Raw genomic sequence first — 27,526 nt, 5'->3', positions numbered from 1 at the left:
AAAATAGTAGGCATTTGCTTTTTAACATCCAAGTTATAGCTTGACCAATATTCATTTGGATGTAGTATTTGTCAAAATTGTGGTGGCTTTGAAGAAAAATCTTTTATTTTAAAATAAAGCTTTGAAATTTATGAACTTGCTGACCTTTAACAAGAGCAAATACATTGCTGAGACTGTTGGTTTTTTAAAATGTAACTTCTGTAAAAAAATATTAACAAATTGTAAGTAGGTGGTAGGCACCATCTTAGAAGAACCTATTCTCTTTCTCTTTGTTTTTACCTGACTTGCAGATTTAATAAATTAATAAATATTCACACAATTTAATCACTTAAGGATTCTTTAAGTGGGTGACAGCCCCATTTAAACTCTTTTAAAAGCATTTCTATTTTGTCTCAAACACTTCTGAGTAATATTTTCTAAATGTATTTTGCTGAATCAGATAAAGAGTCTCAAGGCCTTGTGAAACGGGAAACGGTTGAAAAAAAGCAACCCATCTGGGAAACAGAAAGAGAAAAACCAAAGGGACGTTCTAAGAAAAGCTTTAATGCAGTGAGTACTCTTCTCCCCCGCCCCCTTTAATGCTGATTGTAGAAAATTATGGGCTTGTAGTTTGAACTTAGTAGTCAGTAGAAAAAGAATTTCTTGGTATGTTGTATTGTGAAATACAGTGATGCAATACTTTTGATTCTTGGTTAATATAGAAAAAATATGATGTGTTAACTGTAACATGTTTTTGCAAAAAGTTGATCCAAATGAGGCTCTACAATTACCTCATTCATTTAGAATGAGATCTCAATTTTGGCATTCAGCTGTCCAGTAGACATATGGCAAATTCCATCTGATATCTGTGTCATGTGCTCCATCTTGCTATGCAATGGGAAAGCTGCTTTTTCTGAAAAGCTGAGATGCAGGAAGCTTTGTAACTGTTACTGGATCCTTTTTCTCTTCTAGGAGACAGACTGACTGCATATTTTTTTATAGCAGCCACAGCTGAGATGATAAAATAAGGTGGCTCATGCATCCCATTATGCTCCTTGATGGAAGGGTGGGATAACTATTAGAAAATAAGGGTGTTTTTGATGGTAGCACACCAGGTTTTCTTTACTCTTTTTTTCTATCCATCTATTCATAGATAACGTACTCCAAACAATTGGGACATTAATGGTGCAATCCAAACCTGACCTGGCAGCAGTAGGTTTTAATGAAGTGGCAGGATGCTTCTGCATCCCTGCCACTCAAGCTGCCCAGGACCGAAGGTTGCACCAGTCCGGAGTTGGCACAGCTATCAGGCTTGGGCCCAGTGCCATCAAGTCACAGCAGTGAAGTCCTGGGGCAACACACCTGCTCCCCCAGAATCCCTGTTTTGGAGCTTTCTGTGGAGTGCTGCTAGTAGGTTATACTTCTCAAACATACAGTTCATGAATCTTCTCACCAGTTCAAAGGGCGTTTGGATCACAGTGCTTCTAGCTTGAGATGTTTGTAAGAATAAAGAAATGAAATGTGTTTCTGCATACACATGACATGCCTACATCATATCTATCTGTCAAGTGTTTTCTTACCAAGAACCATGCATAGAAGTAAGCAAGGTAATGATGGGACCAATCCCCCATCCCTCACTTTGGCAATTTTTTTTTACAGGTGGATTTGTATGTTTGTCTCTTGTGCGGCAGTGGTAATGATGAGGATCGTCTGCTCCTATGTGATGGCTGTGATGACAGTTACCATACCTTTTGCTTAATACCACCTCTTCATGATGTTCCCAAGGGGGACTGGAGATGCCCCCAATGCCTAGCTCAGGTAATAATAAAATATGGGTGAAATATTTCCCCCCTAGGTCTCACAAATATAAAGGGTCAGCACCCAAGTAGACTAAAATACATTAAGCAAAAATCTGTTTTTCTTTGACTTCTCCTCTACCTTGGAGGTTACTGAGTGGTATCCAAGTAATATGTCCCATCAACACAAGGGTTTCCAGAGGTACTTTATCTGCGCAAGTGCCTTGCGCCTTCCCCAGATCTGCTGTACAGGGTGTATGGAGGTGTGGGGGCAGGAGTTATGTTGCACAAGTAGTAATCCAAGTAGTAATCCTCCTTCTGATGGGACTGCAACTTAAGGCTACTCTGGAGACAATCCACTGTTGTACACCTTCATCCTACCCAACCCCATGGTGCAATTACTCATTCAGTATAAGAGTTTGTTTAGATTCAGCATACTCCTAGAGCCCCAGACCCTTCTTATCATTCAACAAAGGGTTCTGGTGGCTCCATTGTTCCTCCTGGAGACAATTTAAGATTCTTCTCATCATAGGGCACCCGTACATATCTAATATAGCGTGTGTCTGCCTGGGTCTTGTTACAAAACCCCTTCCAATACTGTCCTGTATTTATGGAGTTAATTTCACTCCTCTTATCAGTAGCTTTCCCACTTACCTTTTAGGCAGTTCCCTCTCCAAGGTTAATTTATGGGTCTGGGATGTTAAAAGTGGCCTTCTACTAATTAACTTTTAAAGTCAGTTGCTCTGTGTCCCGGTCCAGCCTCATTCTCTCCACACACACCCCGGCCACACTCTTTTATGTTGTCGGAAGGGTACAGAACATGTGCATGCTTGACATCTTCTCTTACTCAGATGTTTTGTTTTACCACTATGGTAAATGTACACTGCTGCACTCCATCCAGTTATGGTTAGTTTTTAATACATGCCTCACAGGGACCTTTGGTTTAGATAATTAGATGTGAGTGATTGAACCCTGTGACCCAGGATTGATGGGAAGCTCCCACTGTCAGCCCTCTGTCCCCCAAACTGCCAATGAGCATTCTCCCCAATGGTTTGTACTCATTTTGAGAAAAAGGTGGTGGGGCTTTTGAAGAGCACCATCTACATTTCTCTACTCCTTGTTTATCCTTGTAGTGTAACCTGCAATTCCTTTTGTCAACCTGTAAAAATGGATCCATGCTAGTCCATCTTGGATGAAGTCCATTTTGTTGTTTGTTTAAAAAAAATACTTGCTTTATGTATGGTATGTTTTCTCTTTGTTAATTCAGTGCTGTATTTTAATTACACAGGAGTGTAATAAACCACAAGAAGCATTTGGTTTTGAACAGGCAGCAAGAGACTACACACTTCGCACATTTGGAGAAATGGCAGATGCCTTCAAGTCAGATTATTTCAATATGCCAGTGCATGTATGTTCACACTTCTAATGAGTCTGTTAACTTGGGTTTCATTATGGGGTTTATTAAAATTTGCATTTGGGGGAAACTATTGTGTTGGTATCTAGAAAACAAAAATGGAGAATTTAGTTTTGAATTTGGAATGGGAAACTAAACACTGGCAGTAGGGTTTCTATCTCATCCATATAAAGTGGGTGGCAATGTGACTTTTTATAAGACAGAATGGCAGCTGTTTCCCATTTGGTTTTTTACGTGATAAAGTTGAAGATTCAGAATTGACACTCTGGGCAGAACCCAGGGAAGGAGTTAAGGTGTTGAAAGATTCTTGCCTCCCTCTCCCACTGCTATTCTGGCATTTTAAAGGAGTTCAGTGTAACTTACATTTTAATGAACAGGTGGCTACTTTAACAACTTGACGGCCCCAGAAAGGATTTATATCCTGCTTGGTACTTATTTATTTGCCATGACACTTCCATACCGCCCATCAGCTAAGTCCTTTGGTATTAGTTACTACCTGACAAACTTGTCTTGTCACCTTTTCTAATGTTTCCTCTAGCATTTATTCTGATTTAATGCATTTGTTAAAAGGGTTTAACACTGAGTTGTGGAGTACAATATCTTCTAACAGTACCAGTGTAAATAATAATTTTTTTTTACTGACTCCCTAAAACTGCATGTGTTTGTAGTAACAGAAAGCAAGTACTGACCCCTGCAAAATGTTGCATGCAAGTATCACTGGTCATTTCATGTATAATTCTTACTGATGCCCATTAGAGACTGTTAAATCTATGACCCTAGGAATAGGATTTCCCCAACCTAAAATATTTTAACTATTAACCTGAGATACCTGAATCATCCACTGGTCCATCTCATCTTTCTCATTGGCATGTCTCTATTCATGCAAGGACCCCCAAGTTTCTTTCTATGTGGCACTTCAACTGGTCCAGGGAAAGTATGAAAGTGGTATTTTCCTTCGTTTTCATGGTTTTCACCACTAAGGTGCACTTCTAGTTCCTTTCCAGCTCTCTTTGTCTGGTTTCATCGTGGCCTCTCCTACTTGTATTTGCAGCATACCTGCTACATTCCCCCTGTTTTTTGATAGGGAATGGCATTCTGTGTTAGGGATAGTAACACTTAACCCTCACCACCTCACAATTCCGTTTCGGCCCTTTATATTTATAACATGCTGCTGTTTTATTTTTTGTTAGTGAGTAACTTTTACCTGCCTCTTGTTCAGATGGTTCCTACAGAATTGGTTGAGAAAGAGTTTTGGCGTCTTGTTAGCACAATTGAAGAGGATGTTACAGTGGAATATGGTGCTGATATTGCTTCAAAGGAGTTTGGCAGTGGGTTTCCTGTGAGAGGTGGGAAAATCAAATTAAAACCAGAAGAAGAGGTAAGATTTGATTATTAACTTATATTTGGCATGTAGGCTGTTTAGAAACATATATAAAATTTCATGGATTCAAAGTAAGAAATGAGCAACTCGGACTGGCCTCAGCCTTTTGGCGGTTTCTCTGCTTGTGAATTAGGTGGTGGTTATGGTATTTTTCGGTTCCAAAATGGCCATCTTGCTGATTCTCCAAGAGGAGGGAGGAAAGCACTTTGCTATCATTTTAGACGTGACGTGAATGAGATTCTGGAACAACAATATGCTCCCCCAGATCAAGCACTTCCTTTCCAGTGTGGTAAAATAAGCCAAAAATATCCCAGATGGGAATAATTTGAAGCCAATTACTTAGCTGCTCAGAGTTTCTATGCTTATTTCAACCATGGAAGCTTTTAAACTAGCTATTTAGTCCAAAATCACAATCTTTTGTTCACATACTATTTTTTTAACAAATCATCCAGATGACTTGGCCATCAAATGATTGTTGTTTTGGCTTTGTCTTGTTTGTCTCTCATTCCTTTTTGGAGCACATAAATTCCAACTATTGCAAGGGGAGGGAATCAGAAGACCATTGTAGCCCTGGCTGGTGTACATCACCTTTGTCCTACAGTCCCATACCTCCCTTCATTACATTTCTAGCCCAGGTTTCCCACCCACCCTTCCTTGTTGCACTGGAATAGAATTACTGTCATAATTCCACCCGACCCCCTGCCCTTAGACTCCAATTTGAAGGAAGAGGACTTTGTGTGGCATAAAGCTGGGGAGGTTTGCAGAACAGTGAAATACCTTTTGCAAATGATTCAAAGACACTATGAAATCCCCCTCCTTTCTCTGATTCATATGGCACTGGAGTTAGTGGAACACCCTCCCATCAGATGTCAAGGAAATAAACAACTATCTGACTTTTAGAAGACATCTGAAGGCAGCCCTGTTTATAGAAGTTTTTAATGTTTAATGTTTTATCGTGTTTTTAATATTCTGTTGGGAGCCACCCAGAGTGACTGGGGAAACCCAGTCAGATGGGCAGGGTATAAATAATAATATTATTTGTTTGTTTCTTGAAATCAGTGAGAGGTCCTGCTGCTTTTCAAGGCTGAGAAGAGAAGATCTCGCTCTCTCTTGCACTGGGCTGTGATGGAAAGCAGCAGGATCTCTTGTTGCTTTCTGATTTCTGCAGCTTCATGTGAGTTAGAAAAGGCAGGGGGAAATCCATGCCATCTGCACTGAGAGATATTTTACTGTTCTGATGTTCAGCACATCAAGGAAATGTGAGAGGAAGGAGTAATCCAGGGTGGGAAAACCTGTGGCTCTCCTGATGTTATCGGATTCCCATCAGCCTCAGTCAGTATGGCTAGTGGCCTGGGATTATGGGAGTTGGAGTCCAGAGAACCACAAATTCCCTGCTCCTGGATGAACCCTTCTTGCATCCCCTTCTCTTCATAAGTTCTGTAAAATTACAGTTGTGTGTGGACATCCACATGTACCCATCTTCATTTGGCCCTTCAGCATACGGGTGGGCATTCCTGGATGCTAATGGAAATGAAGCAACAGAATTAACTGCAGTATGGAACCATTATTTTTATTTTATTTTACAGCTGAGAATTATACCTCAGCAATGCTAAGACATCCTACTTCCAAGCAGCCCAGGTGATCTGTAATACATGTATTAGGACACAAGTGCAATAAGAACTTAATAGGAATATAAATTTATTTTACTGGAAAAGCTAATGTTAAAGCAATAGCTAGACTTCGGGTGGTAAAGTACCCATGCAATATTCTATGGCATTTTTTAAAGTTATCAAATTAGAAAAATGTCCTCCTCAAATAGAAAACTGCTTTTTAAATGTGGTTTGTGTTAAACCTGTGGACTCTCCCATTTGCTTTGCTTTCAGGAGTATCTTGATAGTGGATGGAATTTGAACAATATGCCTGTGATGGAACAGTCTGTACTTGCTCACATCACTGCAGATATATGTGGAATGAAGTTGCCTTGGCTATATGTAGGGATGTGCTTTTCTTCATTTTGCTGGCATATTGAGGATCACTGGAGCTATTCCATCAACTATCTGCACTGGTGAGTTTATAGGGAATGGAACATATAGATATGTTTGTGCAACCTGATATATATAGGTCACCAGACTAAATTATTTTGTTTCCTTTCCTTTTAACATTAATATCTATGTATTTGTATCTCTGCATACCTAAATTGTCTCCCCACTTATAGGACATATTTATGATCCTAAAACCTGCAAATGGTTGATTATTGTAGTTTAACTGCTTTTTTATGTTTGCAGGGGGGAGCCTAAAACATGGTATGGAGCCCCAGGATATGCAGCTGAGCAACTGGAAGATGTAATGAAGAAGTTGGCTCCTGAGCTATTTGAATCTCAGCCAGACCTTTTACACCAGCTGGTTACAATTATGAATCCCAATACATTAATGTCCCATGGTGTGCCTGTATGTCATTGAGCTTTTGTTTTCACCCCTACCCCTTCTAGTGCAAAGTTCATAGCTTAAGCAGTTGTTTTGTAGTACCTGACAAACTTCAAGCTTTTTTGCAAACACTAATAGTTGTGATGTTTCATGAGGTATAGCTATAGAAAGAGCAATACTGTCCTTGCTTCTCAATAATTAATTTGAAACTATCAAAACCAATTTTTGTTTGCTGTTCCAAGCTCCTATTGTGCACAAAAAATGAGCACAATTCCACAGTGGAAGATTATTAATTCCTTTGTTACACTTTGCTTGCTTTTTGTGCAAATTAGTCTCCAGGTAGGAATTCTGTGACTGTAAAATGATGTCATGATTTTTCTTCAAGGGCACTATTTTGGAGTAATTCCTATAAAGGAATAAAGGTGGAAAGTTACATCAGAATGCAAAATATAAACGGAAAGAGTTATTATTAGTTTTTCTTCTCCTCTCCCTCTCCTTCTCCCAATACTACAAAGCTTTAAAGGTGACTTGCAGAAGTAAGATATAAACATTCTATGCAACAAAACATCTGTGTGGATAATACTGAGCTAGATGGACCAGTGGTCTGACTTAATGTGAAGATGGAAGCATCCTTATAACAGTGATTATAAACCAATTATGAGCTATTGAAATCCCCCTTCCCCTGCTGCAACAGTAAGATAACCATTACAATAGGGAGCTAACAAAACTCTTCAAGTAGCAAGAGAAAACATTTTACAATAAAATGCCGAGGAGTCTTGGCCTGGTGCCAAAAGATGTGGAGTTACGGGTTGTTTACATGCCACTTTTTGTCTCAAAACCCCCCAAAGCAGTGAATGACATAGTAGTACAAAAGAAATATACAAAAGATAAATCAAAACAATATAAAATAGCTAAAGCACCAAACTCTCCTGATCACATTTGAGAGTTGCATTGATGTTTTCGCCACAAAAGCAGCTCCACAGCATTACGCATCCCATTTAATTTGCATCATCTTGTGCAGCACCAGTAGCATGCTGTCACTGGAAAACAGGTTGTAGGCTGGGTGAAACAGGTTGTGTCCATCTTGGTGTTACTCATAGCAGAGACATTGATTAGTTAATTGAACGTTCTCTTTGTACTATTACAAAACTTTAATAAACATGTTTAAATAAAAAAGAGCAAACCTGTTGCAATGACTAGCTCTGGGCTAGTCATGTTCATTAATTTCAGTGGCTCTGCGCTGAGTAAAAGCTTAGTTGAATAGCTTCCTTAATATTTAGCCCCTTTATGTTTGCCAACATAATGTGACAGGGAGTGTATTAGAGTTAGAGGCTGAGTCGCCTGGATAATTGAACCCCTCAGTATCCATGGGTTTCGAGAGCTGTCCCACTTTGCGAACAGCAGTGACTTCTTTCTGATGATGATGATGGCTGTCATCCTAGATAGCTTGAAAGAAAGGCTTGGACAAACTCGCAGGATATTTCTGTCAGCACCAAATAGATTTGATACGTAAATGTACAGAAGCAGTCCATACTCCTGGATACCAGATGGTGGGGACAAAGAACATGGAGGGTTGTTTCTCCCTTTACACCACATTTATGGGTTTCTTGGATGCAACTGATTAACTATGGTTAGAATCCAAATGGATGCTTGGTCTGATCTAGATGGCTTTTTAAAAGATTCCTAAAAATTCTAAATTTTCAACTTCAGCATTTTCTGGTTTGCTTTGCTTTGCCATAGATTTACCGTACCAACCAGTGTGCTGGTGAATTTGTGATTACGTTTCCAAGAGCCTATCATAGTGGCTTTAATCAAGGTTTCAACTTTGCTGAAGCTGTTAATTTTTGCACTGTTGACTGGGTAAGTTTTCCATTTTATTGCCATCTTGTTGGAAAGCATATTCTGAAATTTGAAGGTGTGGCCATTGTTTCCTTTTACCTTCAAAACACTTCTGTGAGTTGGATCACAGTGTGGTTAGTATGAATTTTATTCTTTTTTTAGAATATGAAATCTGGTTTTAAAAGATCCTGCTGTATTCTTTGGACACCTTGTCATCATCTCACCATAAGAAGCAAACGAATGTTATACATTTTGTTTCTGGTTCAAAATTTTGTAGAAGGGCTTCATTGTGCATATAGCATTCTTGACTGCCGAGATCTTCCAATCCACTGAAGTAAAATGGATATATCTCTGCCGATGTATTTCAAATTGTGTGAATGATTGAAACATTTCAGCTGGAAGTGTGCTGTCAAGTTTCTGGTTATGCTTCAGTTTTGTACATAGCACTGTACAATCTTAATTAGCATTGAATTCCTTTCTGCAGAGAATCGTTTTAAATATTTATTTGTACAGGGTCCTAGAATGGGCTGTGCTTACCTTGTTTATTCTGGATCAAGTGGACTGCATTAATTTAATATTTTGGCCAGTGATGTATTGGCAAGAACCTGTTGCTTTATACAGCTTCACCTCTCCTGAGAACGTTAAGAAAATCCATTTATTGTATTTTTTCTTCTAGTTGCCATTGGGACGTCAATGTGTGGAGCACTATCGCTTATTAAACCGCTATTGTGTGTTTTCTCATGATGAAATGATATGCAGAATGGCTGCCAAAGCAGAGACTCTTGATGTAGTAGTAGCATCTACTGTTGAGAAAGACATGGCTATTATGATTGAAGATGAAAAGGCTTTACGGGAGGCTGTGTGTAAACTGGTATGTTTTATGAAGTTAAGCGATTAGCAGTGAAATTGTCTCAAAGCGAGCAGCTCAGTGGTAGCCACCTACTTTGCTTGCAGGTCTCTCTGAGCAGGCCATCTCAGAGCCCTGGGCCACTTACAACTTTTGAGGCCCCCTAGCCAGTGGTGGCTTACTTCTGAGATCCACTCCATGGGAATTTCTCTCTGATAAGTATGTACAAGATTGCAGCCTGAAACCGCTAGTGTTAAAGGTGCCATACAAGGGCCCCCATGAACTTCCAAGCTATGGGGAATTTTTTTTTCCTCCCAAGTTATTCACTTCAATACGTAAAGTGGTGTTGAATATTGAGTGGAGTGGGACTTGGGAGATAAAGGGTTAAAAACACTGCTCAGATGGATGAGACCTCCTGGCCATAGGAGTACTTTTGGACTGAGTGACTGAGTTGTGCAGAGAGTTGATAGGCCAGTGAACAGGAGCTGGAGAAGTTCCTCCTGGAGAATACACACTTCTCTCAGAATTTAGGCCAGTGAACAGGAGCTGGAGAAGGTCCTCCTGGAGAATACACACTTCTCTCAGAGTTTAAATTGGTTGTGGAAGGATATATGGAACTGGAAAAAATGTGCCTTTGCGATTTTTTGGGGGTGTTAAAAAGCACTTGGTGTTTTAAGCCCTGGTTGCCCTAACGGCTCCACTGCCCCAGCCATAATAACTATGAAATATGACAACAAACAAAAACAAAATAAGGAACCACAACAAAAAAATAGACATATTTTGATTTTTTTAAAATTTAGGCTTTTCTACCCTTTTCCTGTGGAAATGCATAAATTACTGAGGTAAAATGGTACTTTCATGTAATATGGCAATTGATATTAAGCATATGACAGAAATCCATATCAGTTAAACAAAAATGGTGTCTTTTAGCAAATCATCCATTTGTTTAAATTTGCATTTCTAAGCTGGGAGGGTGTGTCGCAATCTGGTCCAATGTATATAAAAACAAGTTGTGAAACTTAACAAATTTCCCCAAAATAACAAGTGTTGAATTAAATTTGAGGCTTCCTTTGAACTTGAGTCCTCGGGGCAAATGGCCCTCTTAGGTCCCTCTCTGTTTGGCCCTGCTTCCAGGTTCAATTTCAGCATCTCTAGGTATGGCAGGGAATGTCCCTTCTCTCAAACATGCCAGCCAGTAATGAGGTAGATGGATCAATGTTCTGACTCTGCATAAGGCAGCTTCCTAAATTTCTATGTCCTGTACTCTCAACTAGCAAGGAGAGAGATTCCTACTTCTATTCCTTGCATGGTAGCTGCCTCATGAATAGTCCGTATTAGAAAAAACAATCGGAATGTTTGGTCGTTAATGCAGGTAACATTTATTTTTTTGAAAAGTTTTATTGTTAGTTTACTAACTTTGGTAAGGTAATTAATGTCTTAGCTGTTTAACTTCACTATTTAAAATGCTTAATTCTAAAAAATGATAATTGTTGATAATTTTAATCTACATGATGGGGTAATTTACTCATAAATGTACAGTTTACATGCAGTGAATCAGTTTATTTTTATGGAAAGTAGCTATGCCTGAATCTCTCAGGATGGTACGTTGCCATTCTTGAAATTTACTTACATCCATGAATTGTTTTGTTTTTACTGTCCTATGAAGTGAATGACTGTTGATTATTACAGGGGGTTACTGATTTAGAGAGAGTGAATTTGGAAATATTGCCCGATGATGAACGACAGTGCATAAAGTGTAAAACCACTTGTTACATGTCTGCAGTCTACTGTTCTTGTAATCCTGACTTATTGGCATGCCTGTATCATGTAGAGGACCTCTGCACATGTCCCGCTTATAAATACAAAATGGGGTAAGATTTTGTTTGCAAAATCTATTCCGAGGAATAGAAATGTTTCTCTTAAAGTATAATTGCATTTCTTTTTCCTGCTTTTGCTGAATATTGTGTGTAATAAAATATTGCATCTTAGAAGCTTAAACAACAAATTTTGTTTGGTTTATTATCACAGCCTGTAATAGGTTAGATTTTTAAATAAACAGCAACAGATCATAGTTGTATATAGGAGGGAGGGAAGTTACAGAAGCATAGCTTTTTCTGGGGTAGTTCTAGGTGAATTCTTTGCATTTTCAGTTTCATTTGGGGACAGGCAATGTATCTTTTGGATTTGTTCCCCCCTCAGTGTTTAGCTAATAAATACCCTAATATTGTAATACAGTGGTGCCTCGCAAGACGAAAAGAATCCGTTCTGTGATTCTCTTCGTCTAGCGGTTTTTTCGTCTTGCAAAGCAAGCCCATTGACGGATTAGCGCTATTAGCGGCTTTTAGCGGCTTATCAGCTTATCGGATCAGCTGATAAGCGGCTTAGCGGCTTAGAAAAAGGGGGGAGGGGAAAAAACCGCAGGAACTCGCAAGACATTTTCGTTTTGCGAAGCAAGCCCAAAGGGGATTCGTTTTGCGAAGCACCTCCAAAACGGAAAACTCTTTCGTCTAGCGAGTTTTCCGTCTTGCGAGGCATTCGTCTTGCGGGGCACCACTGTACATTATTTTGGAAGTAGTTGTTGGATTGAAAAAATGATATGCTTGGTCTAGCTTATGTGACTTAAGTTATGTACACCTTTTCTCTGTAGTTGATTTTATGACTTCCTTCCTAAGTTTTCCCCATCCTTATTGCTCTAAAATACTGTATCTCTGAAAAGCAGCTGCAAACTACCAGGAAGTGTTTCCATGCTGCTGTTTGCCACTGTGTAGGTTATTGGGGGTGGGCGTGTTATATAGACATGGTTGTGCTGCAGACCTGTTGCTGCGGTTATCACACTTCAGGTGTGTGTGTGTGTGTGTGTATACATACATACAGACACACCACACCACACACACACACACACACACACACACACACACACACAGCCCTGCCATTTGATTTACCTGTTATCCTTTCCTTCTAAAGCAGGGGTTGAGGAGAAATTTAAAGAGTAGAATGATGCGTCATCTCCGGAGGAGGAAAAAACTTAAACACGTAGCAGAGTTCCCAAAAAATAGACCAGAGGCCATTGTACTTCATCCAGCAGAGCTTTACTTGCTACTGAAGGCAAATGGGCATAATCTCATTTGCATGGAATAATAATAATTTTATTATTTATACCCCCCCATCTGCCTGGGTTTCCCCAGCCACTCTGGGTAACTTATAGTACATATTAAAACGTAGTAGAATGTCAGACATTTAAAAAATTCCTGCTACAGGGCTGCCTTCAGATGTCTTCTAAAAGTTGTATGGTTCTTTATCTCATTGACATCTGATGGGAGGGTGTTCCACAGGGAGGGCAAAGGTGAAAGCAAATCCCTCCCCATCCCATTGTTTTTGGAATCACTTCTCCACAGCTGTCTGGACCTTTGGACCACTTCTGTGGTCAGAAGTAACTCTTGATGGGAGAAGGATAGATGGGGGAAACTGTACAGGCAAGCTCAGTTCCCTGTCTTCCTGCACTTTAAAACTTGTCCTACCCCATAGGGAATTGACAGAATGTGTTACCCCCACATCTTTTCTCCTTTCCTTTTCCTCACCCAACAAATAGTAAATAAAAATGTGTCAATATGATGTAACTGCATCACAGGCTCAGTGATCCCCAGTTCACATTATTGAATTCTGGCTGTGGAGGTGGGGAAGCTTTAAAAAACAGTGACATTGCATCATTCATTTTTGTTTCTTATCTGTTAGAAAGGGGAGAAGTGGGGCTGCTACCTTTGGCAGTGGCTACAGTCTCCCTAACAATTCGGCATACTGTGCAGATTGTAGTAGAATAGTACATGCCAAAATGCTTCACTTAGAATTTCAAATTTGCAAGTCTTTATTGAAATTCTGTACTATTTCCAGATATCGTTACACATTAGATGAACTCTATCCAATGATGAATGCACTTAAGCTGCGGGCTGAATCCTACAATGAATGGGCTTCTAATGTAAATGAAGCTTTGGAGGCAAAAGTTAATAATAAAAAAAGTATGTATCTTTGCCTTTTTGTTTTGTGCTATGACTACATATTGTCAAATGTTGTTATTAGTTTGATATAATCTTTTTTAAAAATAATTTTTATTAACCGACCAATCACATCAAATCAAACCAAATTACATAAATTCCAAATTACAAAGCCGAATTTTAAATTTTTGTTGGGGGTACCCATATTTCAAGTTCCGAAGGGGATCCAATCATCTTCCTGCTGCTGCTTTAATGTCCACAAATCTGTCCATATGATGTTCACAATACTGTCCAGTCCTTATTGTTTTCCACATCTCCTCTTGTTATTCTCATATATTTTTCCTTTCGCTTTGTGACCTCTGATGCTCTCCAAAGCGGTTTAAAACAAGTTGTAATCCTGTGTGGATATTTTTATTCATTCAAGAACCATATTCAGACGGTTTCCGTATATCATCACTTCCATAAATAAAAACAGTCTTACTGTCGTTAATCTTCACAAGTCTGTCGCCTTTCTCCCAACCTCTGAGGAGGTTTGCCAGGAATGCAGTCCGAAAACAAATCCATTCCTCCTCCTGGTTGTAAATCCTTCGACAAAGCCTGGCAAGATGGCGACTGTTTTTATTGCTGCGTCACTCCAAAAGCTCTTATTCTTTACTCAATCTCCATAAAACATACTTTTGGTTAAAGTTCATTTCCACACAGTCCTTAAACATCCTGCTTAGGTCAGTTAGCTGACGGATCCAATGGTGCCCTCACCACTTTCACCACTAGTGCCCTCACCACTTTGTTTCGAATCTGGGGGTGATTTATGGGCACAGCAGGCAAGGGCAGTGTTCCCCATATCCCTGGGGCAACAAGGGAGGCTGCATACTCCCATAACAGCCTCTTAATTACCTCGTGTGGGCCGGAGAGATGTTATTGTCAGCCATCTTCCAATGTGCCCCTAGTGCCCCCCCCAGTTTAATATTATCAGGCTGTTATTTATCACATGTTCCCAGAAATTCCACTAAGTTCAGTGATACCTACTTTCCACTAAGTGTACATATGACTGCAGCCTAGTTCTGTATAGGTTGAAGATGAGCAACCTCATCTGTTACCAAGCCAGGTTCAAGCCCGGAACAACTTAGGTCCAGGGTACCCCAGAGCTCTCCTGAACCCTTTTCCCCCAGCTCAGTCACTGAAATCAACTGCAGGAATGCCATTGGTCGTTCCCCAAGTTAATGAAGGCTCATTTTACAACTATCAAAGGCCCAATCCTGTGGAATACTCTGCTAATAGAGATTCACCAGGCCATGTAGGCAACTAAGAATACATTCTTCCACAGTGTTTAATTAATCTCTGTTTTATACTTTTTTATATGGTTTTTATTGTACAGTTTTATATTTTATTGCTGTAAGCTGCTTTGATATACTGTATTTTGCCGTGTATAAGACTAGGTCTTCTCCTAAAAGATAATGTCAAAAATTAGGAGGCGTCTTATAAATCTGAGTCCCCCAAAATAGGGGGGGTCTTATACATGGGGGCATCTTATAGATGGGAAAATATGGGATATATTTTGCAGTATTTAAAATAAATAAATAAATAAATAAATAAGAAAGTAGAATGGTTTACTATAAAAGTGCAGACCCAAATTAGTGCACTTTACTATTCTAATGACCAAAAATTTTGGTTCTCGCAAAGGTCTCATGAATTTCAAAGCTTTAATTGAAGAATCTGAAACGAGGAAGTTTCCAGACAATGATTTGCTGCGACACCTTCGTTTAGTTACTCAGGATGCAGAGAAATGTGCCTCAGTTGCACAACAGCTTCTTAATGGCAAACGGCAAACTAGGTATGTTTAATATGTGTTTTGTAGCTTGATTTCAAATTCCCAGGGGGTTTATTAGGAAAACTTGCTTCATGTCTTTAAATTATTGTGAGTGTTTAAACATTTTTTGCTTCTAAAAATGCTGAATACAACCCTACAGCATAAAGTGCTGAAAATAGCTAAATTACCTACATTTTTATTGAGGTTAAATGTGAATAGAAACATGCATATCTATGCTTGGCATCATCAGTTACTATGATGGTGGGCATTAAAGGTAAAGGGACCCCTGACCATTAGGTCCAGTCGTGACCGACTCTGAGGTTGTGGTGCTCATCTCGCTTTATTGGCCAAGAGAGCCGGTGTACAGCTTCCGGGTCATGTGGCCAGCATGACTAAGCCGCTTCTGGCGAACCAGAGCAGCAGACGGAAACGCCGTTTTATCTTCCCGCCGGAGCGGTACCTATTTATCTACTTGCACTTTGACGTGCTTTCGAACTGCTAGGTTGGCAGGAGCAGGGACCGAGTGACAGGAGCTCACCCCGTTGCGGGGATTCGAACCGCCGACCTTCTGATTGGCAAGTTCTAGGCTCTGTGGTTGAACCCACAGCGCCACCCGCGTTGGTGATGGGCATTACCTGAAGCTATAAGAGCTGAGCAATGTTCAATTTCCCTTTGGGAGGAGTGCATGTTTGCAGCAAATAACACAGTGAAGTAATTGTTTGTTCATTCTGCTGTTCTCAGATAGCCACATTGACCTAATTAATAGGAAATGGCTGCAGACACTCCTGCATCATCAAAGGAACCTTGGTGGCAATCTCCCATATCTTGAGGGGAGGGGTGTTGGCAGGAACAGAGTGTAACTTTCTTAGGCTTCTTTTAGCAATGGTAAACACCAGAGGAGATTAGAAGGAGCAAAACAGGAGTGGGAAAAGACACAGAGGCAAGCATCACATGGTGCTGAAGAAAATACTTTCTTTCAAAAGCACTCAAGTTTTCTATTTTTACACTTAATGTATTTTGAGTGCACCAGTTCTTTCAGTAACAGTGGCAGCTTCTCAGTTTTTGAATGAGGAATTTATGTTTGGTGTGGCGGTAGACAATTGGAATGAGCATGGTAAGCAGTAAGATGGCCAACAGTGACACCAAATTATTCAAGGTAGTAAAAATAAAAGATATGTCTCCTAACTGGGCATTAAAATGGGAAATACAGCTCAGTGCATGTAATTGTAAAGTAACACACATTGGCACTAAATAAAACATCACCAGTGATGTCAGCTGATGGGCGGTTGGACGTGGTTTAGAGAAAATGGCATTGCACACCAGTTTTGACTCAGTAGTGGACCAGGTTTGGCCTGCAAACTGGATGTTCTCCACCCCTAGTGTACAGAAAGTGGAGTGATGTCATCCAATGAAGCTAAATGATGGGAGGTTCAAGACAGATAAAAGGGAGTACTTCATAGAGCTAAACCCTGGAATTCACTAGTGCAGGATCTGCGGGTGGCCATCAGTTTAGCTTTTTAAGGAGATTAGGCAGATTCATAGACAATAGCAGTGGCTACTACTCATGGCTGCATGCTGTCTGCAGGTTCCAAGGGTGGCATGCCTCTAAATATTAATAATTGTGTGGTAACAGTGGCTGAGAACTTTCCCCATGATGTCATCCTTGTGGGCTACCCATAGACATTGGGTTGGCCACAGTGGGAAACAGGATTCTGGACTAATAGACTTTTGGTCTGATCCAGCAGGGTTCTTCTAATGTTCATGTGTTGCAGTGTGTTTGTAAAAAAAATTAGACCATTTTCTTCTGCTCCTTTAAGATTTGCCATTTTGTATGAAACTTGTGTTGGCCTCATTATTCTCTCAGAAGAGTAAAATTAGCACATTCACACTTTACTTGGTGTTGACCACATGCTGTTCCCCACCCCTAGCTTATATGAAGTTTAAATAGCAGGTGAAAAAGTATCAGTTGCAACAAAATTCCATCTGTTGTAGGAATTTCATTGAATAGTGGGGCAGAAATCCCTTTTAAAAAATAATTTCTGATTATGCAAATAATTGGAAGCATGTTGTAATTATGTCTGTGTGATTGCAGGTATCGGTCTGGAGGAGGAAAATCTCAAAATCAGCTGACTGTGAATGAACTCCGTTTATTTGTTAGGCAGCTCTATGCTTTGCCATGTGTCATCAGCCAAACAACATTGCTGAAGGTAAATTAGAGTGCTCCAGATAATAAATATTAAGAAAACAGACTCTGATTTCTGAATGTTCCAAGAATTTGGATAGAGAAACAAATGCCACTAGAGCCAACAACTTATTGGGACTAAACAAACCGTAGTTAAGCTTGTTGGGCAGGGTTCGGGCAATCAAAACAGTCAAGTCAAGTAACCTTTATTGGCATCACATAAGAACATTCAGAATACATTTAGAATAGATAAGCCAATACGATCTCGTCACCACCCCAACAGCACAGTCACCTGCCAAAGGGGAAGGAGGTGAGCAATCTGCCTCATATCTGTGGGTTTCCAGCAAGGGCAGGATCCTGTAGCATACTTCGGCAACAAAAAATCAAATAGAGGAACTTAGCTACTGTCTTGGTGAGCTCCTGGTCTCCCCCCTGTAATAATATGTGCTCGCTTTGGCAGCACATATACTAAAATTGGAACGATACAGAGAAGATTAGCATGGCCCCTGCGCAATCAAACAAACAGTGGTTTTAATAAACCATGGGTTAGTGTTTTGTGCAAACCAGACATATATCATATTTTGGTGTATGTATTTGAACATAGTTTTAAATGAATGTAAATTGGCAGGTCTGCATTACTAATTTTCTATGCTTTCTTGGTGTAGAAACCTTACCCCAGGGAGTTGTCACTTCCTAAGAGCAGGAAGAATATGAATTCAGATTGGAGCTCTCCCTGACCAAAATCCACATCTAATAAAGTTGACTTGGTTAACTCATACAAAATTCTAAAACACATCAGAATTTTTGGTCATTATTTATTTAAGCAGATCTTGGCAAAGTTGATAAGCTCTTAAAATGAGATTTGTTCAGAAATCTTCAAATCTGAGGAATTATTATTTTTTTACTTCTTGGAAACAAATATGCCTCGTATTCTGAAAAGCCTGCTAGGTCGCTTGCTGTTCAGGTGAAAGTGACAGAATAGATTTCATGATATTTTGGTGGGAGAGTTTTAAACCCTTGACATATTTTGCTGCTTTATATTTCAGGATCTTCTTAATCGTGTGGAAGACTTTCAGAAGTATAGCCAAAAACTCCTCTCTGAAGAAATTCCCAGTGCTTCAGAAATACAGGAACTCTTGGATGTCAGTTTTGACTTTGATGTTGATCTTCCCCAGCTAAGTGAATTACGGATACGCCTAGAGCAAGCCCACTGGCTGGAAGATGTGCAGCATATTTGCTTGGACCAAAATTCTCTTACTCTGGATGATATGAGAAGACTTATAGACTCTGGTGTTGGGCTCGCTCCTCATCCTGCTGTTGAGAAGGCAATGGCTAAGCTGCAAGAGCTGTTGACAGTATCTGAACACTGGGATGACAAGGCTAGAACCCTGATAAAAGCCAGGTAAAAACGGAATCTTCCTCTTTCAGAACTATTGCAGTTACCACACACTGCTTTCAAGTAATTATTTTCCCAAACTTTCACAAAAATGAGGAAAGGTGAGTCTGTAGCACTCTGTGTACAGGAAAGAAAGTGAGATGGTATATTCTCTGTCCCAGCAGGCAGGAAATGGTTAACCCATCTTCCACTTGATGGCATTTGGGTGACGACGAGTCCTACAGTAATGTATTGAGCCTAGTTTTAACTACAGGCATTAACTTCTGACCTGTACCACTTTAGACTTCAAGATGGAGCCTTATGTGTCTCAATGCTTCTCTGTATGTATGTATGTACAGTATACATGCATACAGAATCTCTGCACATAAAAAACTGTTGTCAGGAAAGTGACCAGGCTAGAACTCTGCCCCGGATTCAGGTAACCATGCACACTAGTGAAGACCAGCACAAGGGCTCTCACTAGTGTATATGGGCTTCGCTCCCCCCCCCACTTCCCCAAATCCACTCAGAAGGGTCAGGAATACTCCCCAGAGCACCACATAGGAAGAGGAAAGATCAGAAGAGTGCAATGTTGAATTCCTCCCTCTTATTTTTATGTTATCACCATCGGGCTGAGAGAATCTTCCAACTCTTGGTCCCCATTCCCCTGATTAAAATGTAAAAATCGCATATGTGGGGAATATTTTCCTTAGCAAAAAAGTGTGTTGGGGTGGGGACAGAGTCTCTGTGTGTATGCATGTGTTTGCTGAACTGCTTTGCAAGCAGCATATGCAGGCAGAGAGAGCATGGAAGGAGCCGGCTGCTTTGGCTTGCTCCCGCTCCCCAGCTGGGCAAGGCAGTGGCAGCCCAGCAGCAGCAGCACAACAGAGCCCTTGCACTGCCTTCAGGGCTCTCTGATGCAGATGCTGGGCTGCCTCTGCCTTGCCCAACCCATGCGCCAAGGCGGCCTTGGATGGGGCAAGCGCGCTGGCCTGTCTCAGCTGCTGCTGCCTCGCTGGGGGGGGGGGGGGGAGTCTAATGGATCCTCCACCTGGTGTGCCGGAGGCATGGTGGGGGTCTCCTTTAAACTTCTCCATTGAGAGGCGGGCAGCTGCACACCCCCAGTGGAGAAGTTTAAAGGAGCCCCCACCTCCCCAGAATCCCTCCCCCTGTGTCCTCCTTATTGGCCTTCAAGATATGGAAACCTTATGCAGGCAATTCTCAATTTGTGCATGTTCAGCGTTGGAAGAGAAGCAGGGTGGGCATACACATGTGATGACCTGGAATGTGACCCCTACATAAATGGGGGATTGCCTGTAATTTAAACTGAATTATATATGCTTCTAATTTGTCTGTTGACATCCCATACCGACAAGAAGTGCCTTATGATACTATAATTGTTTGGCCAATAGCAATTTTGCACTAGCGTTTGAGTAATAATACAACATTTTGATCATATATGTTTGTTTATTTTAAGACCACGGCAGTCATTAAGTAGTCTTGAAGCAGCAGTGAAGGAGATTGAGGAAATTCCTGCTTACCTTCCAAATGGCATAGCTCTGAAAGAAGCTGTAAAAAAGGCCAGAGACTGGCTACAGGAAGTGGAGGGCTTACAGGTAGGAAAGATATATCTACTGATCATCAGTGATGTTCATTAGTGATTTCACTCTAACTTCATTTGTTTCTGTAGACTGTGTGGTGTTCAATTGCTGGCAGAAATTTAAGTTGTACAACTGATGTTTCCTTAGGGTAGGGATGGGGAACCTGTGATCCTTCAGATCTTGTTGGGACTCCCATCAACCCCAGCCAGCATGTAGTCCAGCAATATCAGTAGTCCCACAAGTTCTCCGTATCTGCCTTAGATAGGCATGCAGCAGAATAATGCAATTACTTTAATGTTTTTTTTAAAATAATGTTTCTACACTGTTAGGTTGGTGGACGTGTGCCTGTGTTAGATACACTTGTGGAACTTGTGTCTAGAAGTCGCTCTATTCCAGTACATCTTGAATATCTGCCAAGATTAGAATCATTAGTTGCCGAGGTTCAAACTTGGAAAGAGTGTGCAAACAATACTTTTTTGACTGAGAATTCACCTTATTCTCTTCTTGAGGTAAGCAGTTTATGGTGTATACATGCTTTTAATTCAGTATTTGTGATATATACACAGCACATAGAAATTAAGAGTCAAGGGTTGACTGAAAGTATCCCACAAAACTGGACAAGACACCTGACATAGATTTGTCCCAACTATGGTATTTGGATCACTATGAAATCAAGAATTTTGGCCTAAAATTGCCTAGCAAAACTCCCATAGCAGGCTTCTGAGGGTTCCAGCATACTGTTTCCTGTGGCAGCTACTCGAGGATTTGATGGAGGCTGCAAACTAAGCCTTCATTGTTGCCTTCACCACTATGCAGTAGGCACAATTATGTGTTCTAGTAGTAAATGTTCAGTTACCCTCACAGCAGGCCTTATGCCTATTGTTCTTAAGCCATTGTCTGGCCTGAAGCCCCACACAAAACCACAGGGGCATTCAGGCTCCATCATGCCAATGGCCTATCACATCTCACCATTCCACAGTGAAACTAAGGCCTCCACATCCTTAGCTGCCAGGAATTTACCTAGAATGCAAGAATCCATATTGACAAGTTCCTCACCAAGGCAAAGACAAAAGTATATGCTTTCTGTGTCAGGCCAGTGACAAACTTATGACTGATCCATGGTTGTCATGGAAGTCATGAAGTCCTGAGCTGGACCACATTAATCCTAATTGTCCCTCCAAAAGGTGGCTTTCATGGTTCAGAGAGGTCTATCAGGACGATGTTATACATGACTGTGTGCAGTAACTAGTTTGGCCCTTGATATTCCCAGATAACTATGATATGGGAAGTGGGATTATACAAGAAGTAAGTGCTGCAACGACAGCCCTCAAGGTTCAGGTGACTGATGACTATCATATTTTAAAAGATGTATGTGCAGTCTTCTGTTTAGTGTATGCCACCTCCCATGTTTGTTCTTGGCTACAGCTCATGTTTAGTGAGCAGTTAGCTTAACCATGAGTAAAAGGTAAGGTAAAGGTAAAGGACCCCTGGACCATGAGTAGCACTTCTGGTAAAGCATTAAGCCAAACCTTGGTTTAACTAGGTGTGAAACAGTAGTAAAAAGTACTTGGGAGGAGTAAAATTATTGTGAGCTCCTCTCCAGGAGCCTACAAGTTTGTCTTGCTGTGTTTTGTGAAACAGGTCAGTGTCTTGTTGCATCTCTCTTTTTTGACAGCATGACCTTGCATAGAACATCCTGATTCAGATGGATCTTTATTGCTTTTGCCACAACAGACTAACACAGCTACTGTGGATTGGCCATTTACAAGGCGGATACGATTATGCTGTTTTACACCAGGATGAATAATGGTTGTTCTGACTCTTCACCAGGTGTTGTGTCCAAGATGTGATATTGGAACATTGGGATTTAAAAGAAAAATGAAGAAATTAAAAGAGCCTGTCCCAAATGGAAAAAAGAAGAGTACCAAATTAGAGAGTTTAAATGATTTGGAAAGAGCTTTATCTGAGAGTAAGGAAACTGCTGCTGCGGTATGTATACTGTTAGAAATGAGTTTGGAAATAGATGTTCAGTAGATTAAGCTTTTCTCTTGCTTTGTTCTTTTATGATGCTTCATTTCTTCCATTTCCTTTGGTGTGGAGATGCACACTAATCCTTTTTTGTCTAGTACAGTCATACCTCGGGTTGGGAACGTGATCCGTGCGGGAGGCACGTTCACAACCCACAGCGCTGCGTCTGCACACGTGCATGATGCGATTTGGTGTTTCTGCACATGCGCGAGCGCCGAAACCCGGGAGTAACCCATTCCGGTACTTCTGGGTTTGGCGTGGTCCTCAATCCAAAAACTCACAGCCCACAGCGTTTGTAACCCAAGGTATGACTGTATAACTTTTTGCGTTCTCTCCCTAGTAAAGAGGGCATGTTTTAATACATTTTAAAAATTGGACTTTCTGAGGATTGAGATAAGATGTGTTTGGGATGGATCTTCTCTTACTCTACATGTAAGTGTATCCCTTAACATTTGATGAAGTATCAGACAACGTGCCATTTTAAAAAAAAGGTTCAAAAAGAATGCATTTGATTTGACTCCCTAGTTGGAATCATAGAATTGCAGAGTTGGCAGGGACCATGAGGATCATCTAAAGCTTTCTTGCAGGATTTGGAGAAAATTATAGTTGAGTCCTTCAGTTTAAAAACTTTGCTCTGAGGAATTTGACTGTTTTCATGTCATTTTCTTCCAGATGGCCACACTTGGTGAAGCCCGCTTAAAGGAGATGGAAGCACTGCATTCACTTAGAGCAGCAAATGAAAAAAAAATATTCTCCACTGAACAGGATGTAGAGATCAAAGTTTGTCTCTGCCAGAGTGAGCCCGCAGCACCAATGATACAGTGTGAACTATGCAGAGCGGTCTTCCATACCAGCTGTGTTTCAGTGCCCAGAACTTTGCAGGAACCTCGGGTGTGGCTCTGCCCTCACTGTCATAGATCTGAAAAGCCACCTTTAGAAAAGATTCTACCTTTACTGGCTTCCTTGCAACGTATTCGAGTGAGACTGCCTGAGGGAGATGCTTTACGGTATATGATAGAGAGAACCGTGAACTGGCAACATAGAGCACAGCAGATGTTGTCCTCAGGGAATATAAAACTTATACAAGACAAAGTGGGCTCAGGTATACTGTACAGCAGATGGCAAACCATGGCAGGCCAGTTGCAAGAGACAAGTAAGGTAAGGTTCTCCTTGATACGGGGAGCTCACCAGGATGTGTTGCGCAATATCCAACTGACACATTTATCTAAACTCTGAGCCAACAATACTGTGGTAAATTATTAAGGAATTACATGCTAATTCCCCAGCCTTGGTTCATGCACATTTATTACTTAATGGATTGTCCTATTAGGCCATGAATTCTACTCTCTCTCCTTGATATGTATCCTTGTTGTGGAGTTAAGCTGCCTTATGTTCCTGTCCTAAACTGTATCATTTAGAATAAAGTAAATCCTCCTGTACCCCTGCTTTCCTGCTCAGTTGTTAACAGAGGGCTCTCTTATCAGTCTTGTGTCTCTGGCCCTTCATCAGCTCCTCTGTCATGGACCCCCAATCTGCTTGTGGACCAGCTGATCTGATGTCACAGTCTGTTTAGCTGGCTTGGGATGAAACTTGTTTGACTATTTGTCTTGGGGGGGAAAGACCCCCCTCCCCCAAGGTATCACAAGGGACGTGGGTGGCGCTGTGGGTTAAATCACAGAGCCTAGGACTTGCCGATCAGAAGGTCGGCGGTTCGAATCCCTGTGATGGGGTGAGCTCCCGTTGCTTAGTCCCAGCTCCTCCCAACCTAGCAGTTCAAAAGCACGTCAAAGTGCAAGTAGATAAATAGGTACCCGCTCTGGCGGGAAGGTAATTGGCATTTCCGTGCCCTGCTCTGGTTCGCCAGAAGCGGCTTAGTCATGCTGGCCACATGACCCGGAAGCTGTACGCCGGCTCCCTCAGCTAATAAAGCAAGATGAATGCCTCAACCCCAGAATCTGTCACGGCTGGACCTAATGGTCAGGGGCCCCTTTACCTTTACTTATGTGGTACCACAAAGCCAAACTGGAGAGAAGGCAGTAATTTGCCATCATTTTAAAGTGGTGTAAATGTTGACCCTTCCAGTGACTTCCCCAAATTAAATGGTTATATGTTTTTTTCATGGAAAATGAAGCTCCCTTCTCCCCTACCTTAATGTGACAGTCTTTTGTCTGCAAAGGACAGGCACATCTTGCATAGCAATGTGAGATAAGCTTTGCTCAATCGGACTAAAGGTCTAGTGTGGTATCCTGTGTCTCACAGTGGCCAACCAGATACCTTCGGGAGAATAGCCCCACTGTTGTCCCACTACCCTGCCCCCCAACTGTTCCTTTTAGCTATAATGGCTTATAGCCATTGATAGACCACCTCCATAAGGTATCTTTTTAAAGCCCTCTAAATTACTGTTAATCCAGTAGTGTGTTGAGGTAGTACTTAATTTTGTTTGTCATGAATCTACTGCCAAGGAGTTTCACTGAGTTACCCCAAGTTCTGATGTTATAAGAGAGAGTAAAAAATAAAATACTTTCACTTTCTCCATAATGTACAGTATAACATTAACTTCTGTCACATTCCCATTTAATCATTTATTCTTGTCTAAAAAGCCCCAAATCCATTCAGGAAGGTGATCAGCTCCTAACAATGTTGGTTGCCCTTTTCTTTCCTGTTTTCTATGTGCCTTTTTTGAGAAGAGGCAATCATAACATGGAATTTGCTTTTTTTACTTCTACACACAAGAGTTGACATTTTTCGTTAGTTGTCTCTTTAACCCCCTAACACTTTTCCCTCCAAGTCACGGACAGATTAGACCCTATTACTGAATGTGTGGTTAGAATGTTTTGCCCCTTCACATTTCAATGGCTTTTCATTTGCTACTTTTTGCTGGCCATCCACCCAGTTTGGTGAGATGCTTTTTGGAGTTCCTCACATGTTTGTTGATTTTTCACAATCATGGATAAATTAGTACTGTATTTACTGCAAACTTTGCTACGTCACCCCTAACTCCAGATCACTTATGACTAAATTAAATAGCACCTGCTCCAATACTGATATTGCCGACATGGATTACTCTGTTGTGGAAAATTGTTTATTCCTCACTTCTGCTTCCTGTTCCTTAATCAGTTTCCAGTCCAAAAGAGGACCTAATCCAGTGACTTCAGTTTGTTTTAGATGGTTATAATATAGTGTTTTAAATTGTTGTAGCCAGACATAGCACCTTATGGTGAAGAGTGGCTAATAAATTGAAATAATAACAATAGAACTTTCTAAAACTAAGATATTGGGCATGTCATTTTAATCAATTGTTAATTTAAAGTTACATTTTAACACCATTATCATTCAAGTTCACAGCATGTTAAAGAAATAAGGTGGTGTTTAATTGCTTCTCTTTAATTAGGTTTCACAGACAATTGGTGCTACATCTTTCTCTTTGCCACATGACTGGAATAACAGACCCATGCATTTACACTCTCCTTTCTCTACAGGACAAAACTGCATCCCCCTTCATGGTAAATATGCTGTACTTATCATTCATCAGTGTGAAATCCTAAACATAACATTATGAGCTCCTTTGTGTAGGGTCTTGTAGGCAGAGAATTTGTAAAAATAATTTCAATTTGCTTGATGTGCTTTGGAAAGAAAAGTTTTAAAGCTATGTAACTTCACCACTGATAATTAAAAATTATTTTGTTTGTCACTCTAGCCATTAGTGCAGAGCTGAATGAACTGATGATGGAAGCCCAACTACTACAGGTTTCATTACCCGAAATACAAGAGTTGTATGAGATCTTATTCACAAAGCAAAGCCCAGTTGCAAAGACAGAACAGAGGTCACCAGTAGGACCAACAAGTGAAAAGGTAAATATTTTGGGCCGGGGTCCATCTCAGAAAGGGAGTGATTGCTTGAATCTGCTTGTTTGAAAATCTTGTTTTAATTGCTGTAGTGTAAATACAGGCTCCCCCCCCCCTCTCATCAACAGTACACATGCACACACAGAAGCATTTTCCTGTGTATCACTTTTATTTCTCCCCTCCCTCAACATCAGCCACCAGAGGATGATAGAGAGGGCACACTAGAAATCCAGCTCAGTTGTTTCTCTGTATCCCTTCCCCCCCAAAAAGCACACCAGATGTGCAGTTGCAATGGAATTCTTACAAACGTTCTGTTGCATAAGCTTTGCCATACCAAAGCTCTAATGTCCAGGTTTTTGTGACATTGCTTATGAGCTCCAAAAGTGGTTAGGGATAGCTTGCATGCTGTGGCAGCTCACAGCCAATATGTGTGCTCTCAATATTAATTCCCTTGCACTTAAAAGGTGAAAGGAGGTTTTTTGTATCTGTGTTGAAAAAATGGTAAAACTTTTCAAAAAAATCTCATTCTTAAGTACTATAAGAAAGAGATGCTGAAGTATTATGCTTAATATGTAAAGGTAAAGTAAAGGGACCCTTGACCATTAGGTCCAGTCACGGACGACTCTGGGGTTGCGGCGCGCATCTCGCTTTATTGGCCAAGGGAGCCGACATTTGTTCGCAGACAGTTTTTCCGGGTCATGTGGCCAGCATGCAGCATGACTAAGCCGCTTCTGGCGGACCAGAGCAGTGCACGTAAACACGGTTTACCTTCCTGCCGGAGCGGTACCTATTTATCTACTTGCACTTTGACGTGCTTTCGAACTGCTAGATTTGCAGGAGCAGGGACCGAGCAACGGGAACTCATCCCGTTGCGGGGATTCGAACCACCGACCTTCTGATCAACAAGTCCTAGGCTCTGTGGTTTAACCCACAGCGCCACCCGCATCCCATGCTTAATATGTGCTTCTCATTAAATGTGTGGATGGTTACTGCATAGCATGCCAGAAGTATAAGGAAC

At 40.9% G+C, this 27,526-nt stretch overlaps 1 protein-coding gene across 2 annotated transcripts in view; it reads left to right on the top strand.

Moving 5' to 3' along the window:
- Positions 1–27,526, top strand: part of KDM5B (lysine demethylase 5B) — a 51,001-nt gene that overhangs the window by 21,965 nt on the left and 1,510 nt on the right. For both annotated transcript variants that reach the window (XM_081194656.1, XM_081194655.1), the window contains 19 exons: positions 440–549; positions 1,639–1,797; positions 3,064–3,183; positions 4,409–4,567; positions 6,454–6,635; positions 6,856–7,018; positions 8,735–8,854; positions 9,510–9,704; positions 11,370–11,551; positions 13,569–13,693; positions 15,350–15,500; positions 17,569–17,683; positions 18,705–19,060; positions 20,511–20,649; positions 20,964–21,143; positions 22,465–22,623; positions 23,335–23,820; positions 26,054–26,165; positions 26,360–26,514. In XM_081194656.1, the coding sequence (XP_081050782.1) occupies positions 440–549; positions 1,639–1,797; positions 3,064–3,183; positions 4,409–4,567; positions 6,454–6,635; positions 6,856–7,018; positions 8,735–8,854; positions 9,510–9,704; positions 11,370–11,551; positions 13,569–13,693; positions 15,350–15,500; positions 17,569–17,683; positions 18,705–19,060; positions 20,511–20,649; positions 20,964–21,143; positions 22,465–22,623; positions 23,335–23,820; positions 26,054–26,165; positions 26,360–26,514 (3,368 nt within the window). The remainder of the gene's footprint in view (positions 1–439; positions 550–1,638; positions 1,798–3,063; positions 3,184–4,408; positions 4,568–6,453; positions 6,636–6,855; positions 7,019–8,734; positions 8,855–9,509; positions 9,705–11,369; positions 11,552–13,568; positions 13,694–15,349; positions 15,501–17,568; positions 17,684–18,704; positions 19,061–20,510; positions 20,650–20,963; positions 21,144–22,464; positions 22,624–23,334; positions 23,821–26,053; positions 26,166–26,359; positions 26,515–27,526) is intronic.

This window comes from Podarcis bocagei (genome assembly GCF_964188305.1).
Source record: "Podarcis bocagei genome assembly, chromosome: 5".
NCBI lineage: Eukaryota > Metazoa > Chordata > Lepidosauria > Squamata > Lacertidae > Podarcis > Podarcis bocagei.
The sequence above is the reverse complement of the archived record's forward strand: the minus strand, read 5'-3'. Positions and strand labels throughout refer to the sequence as shown.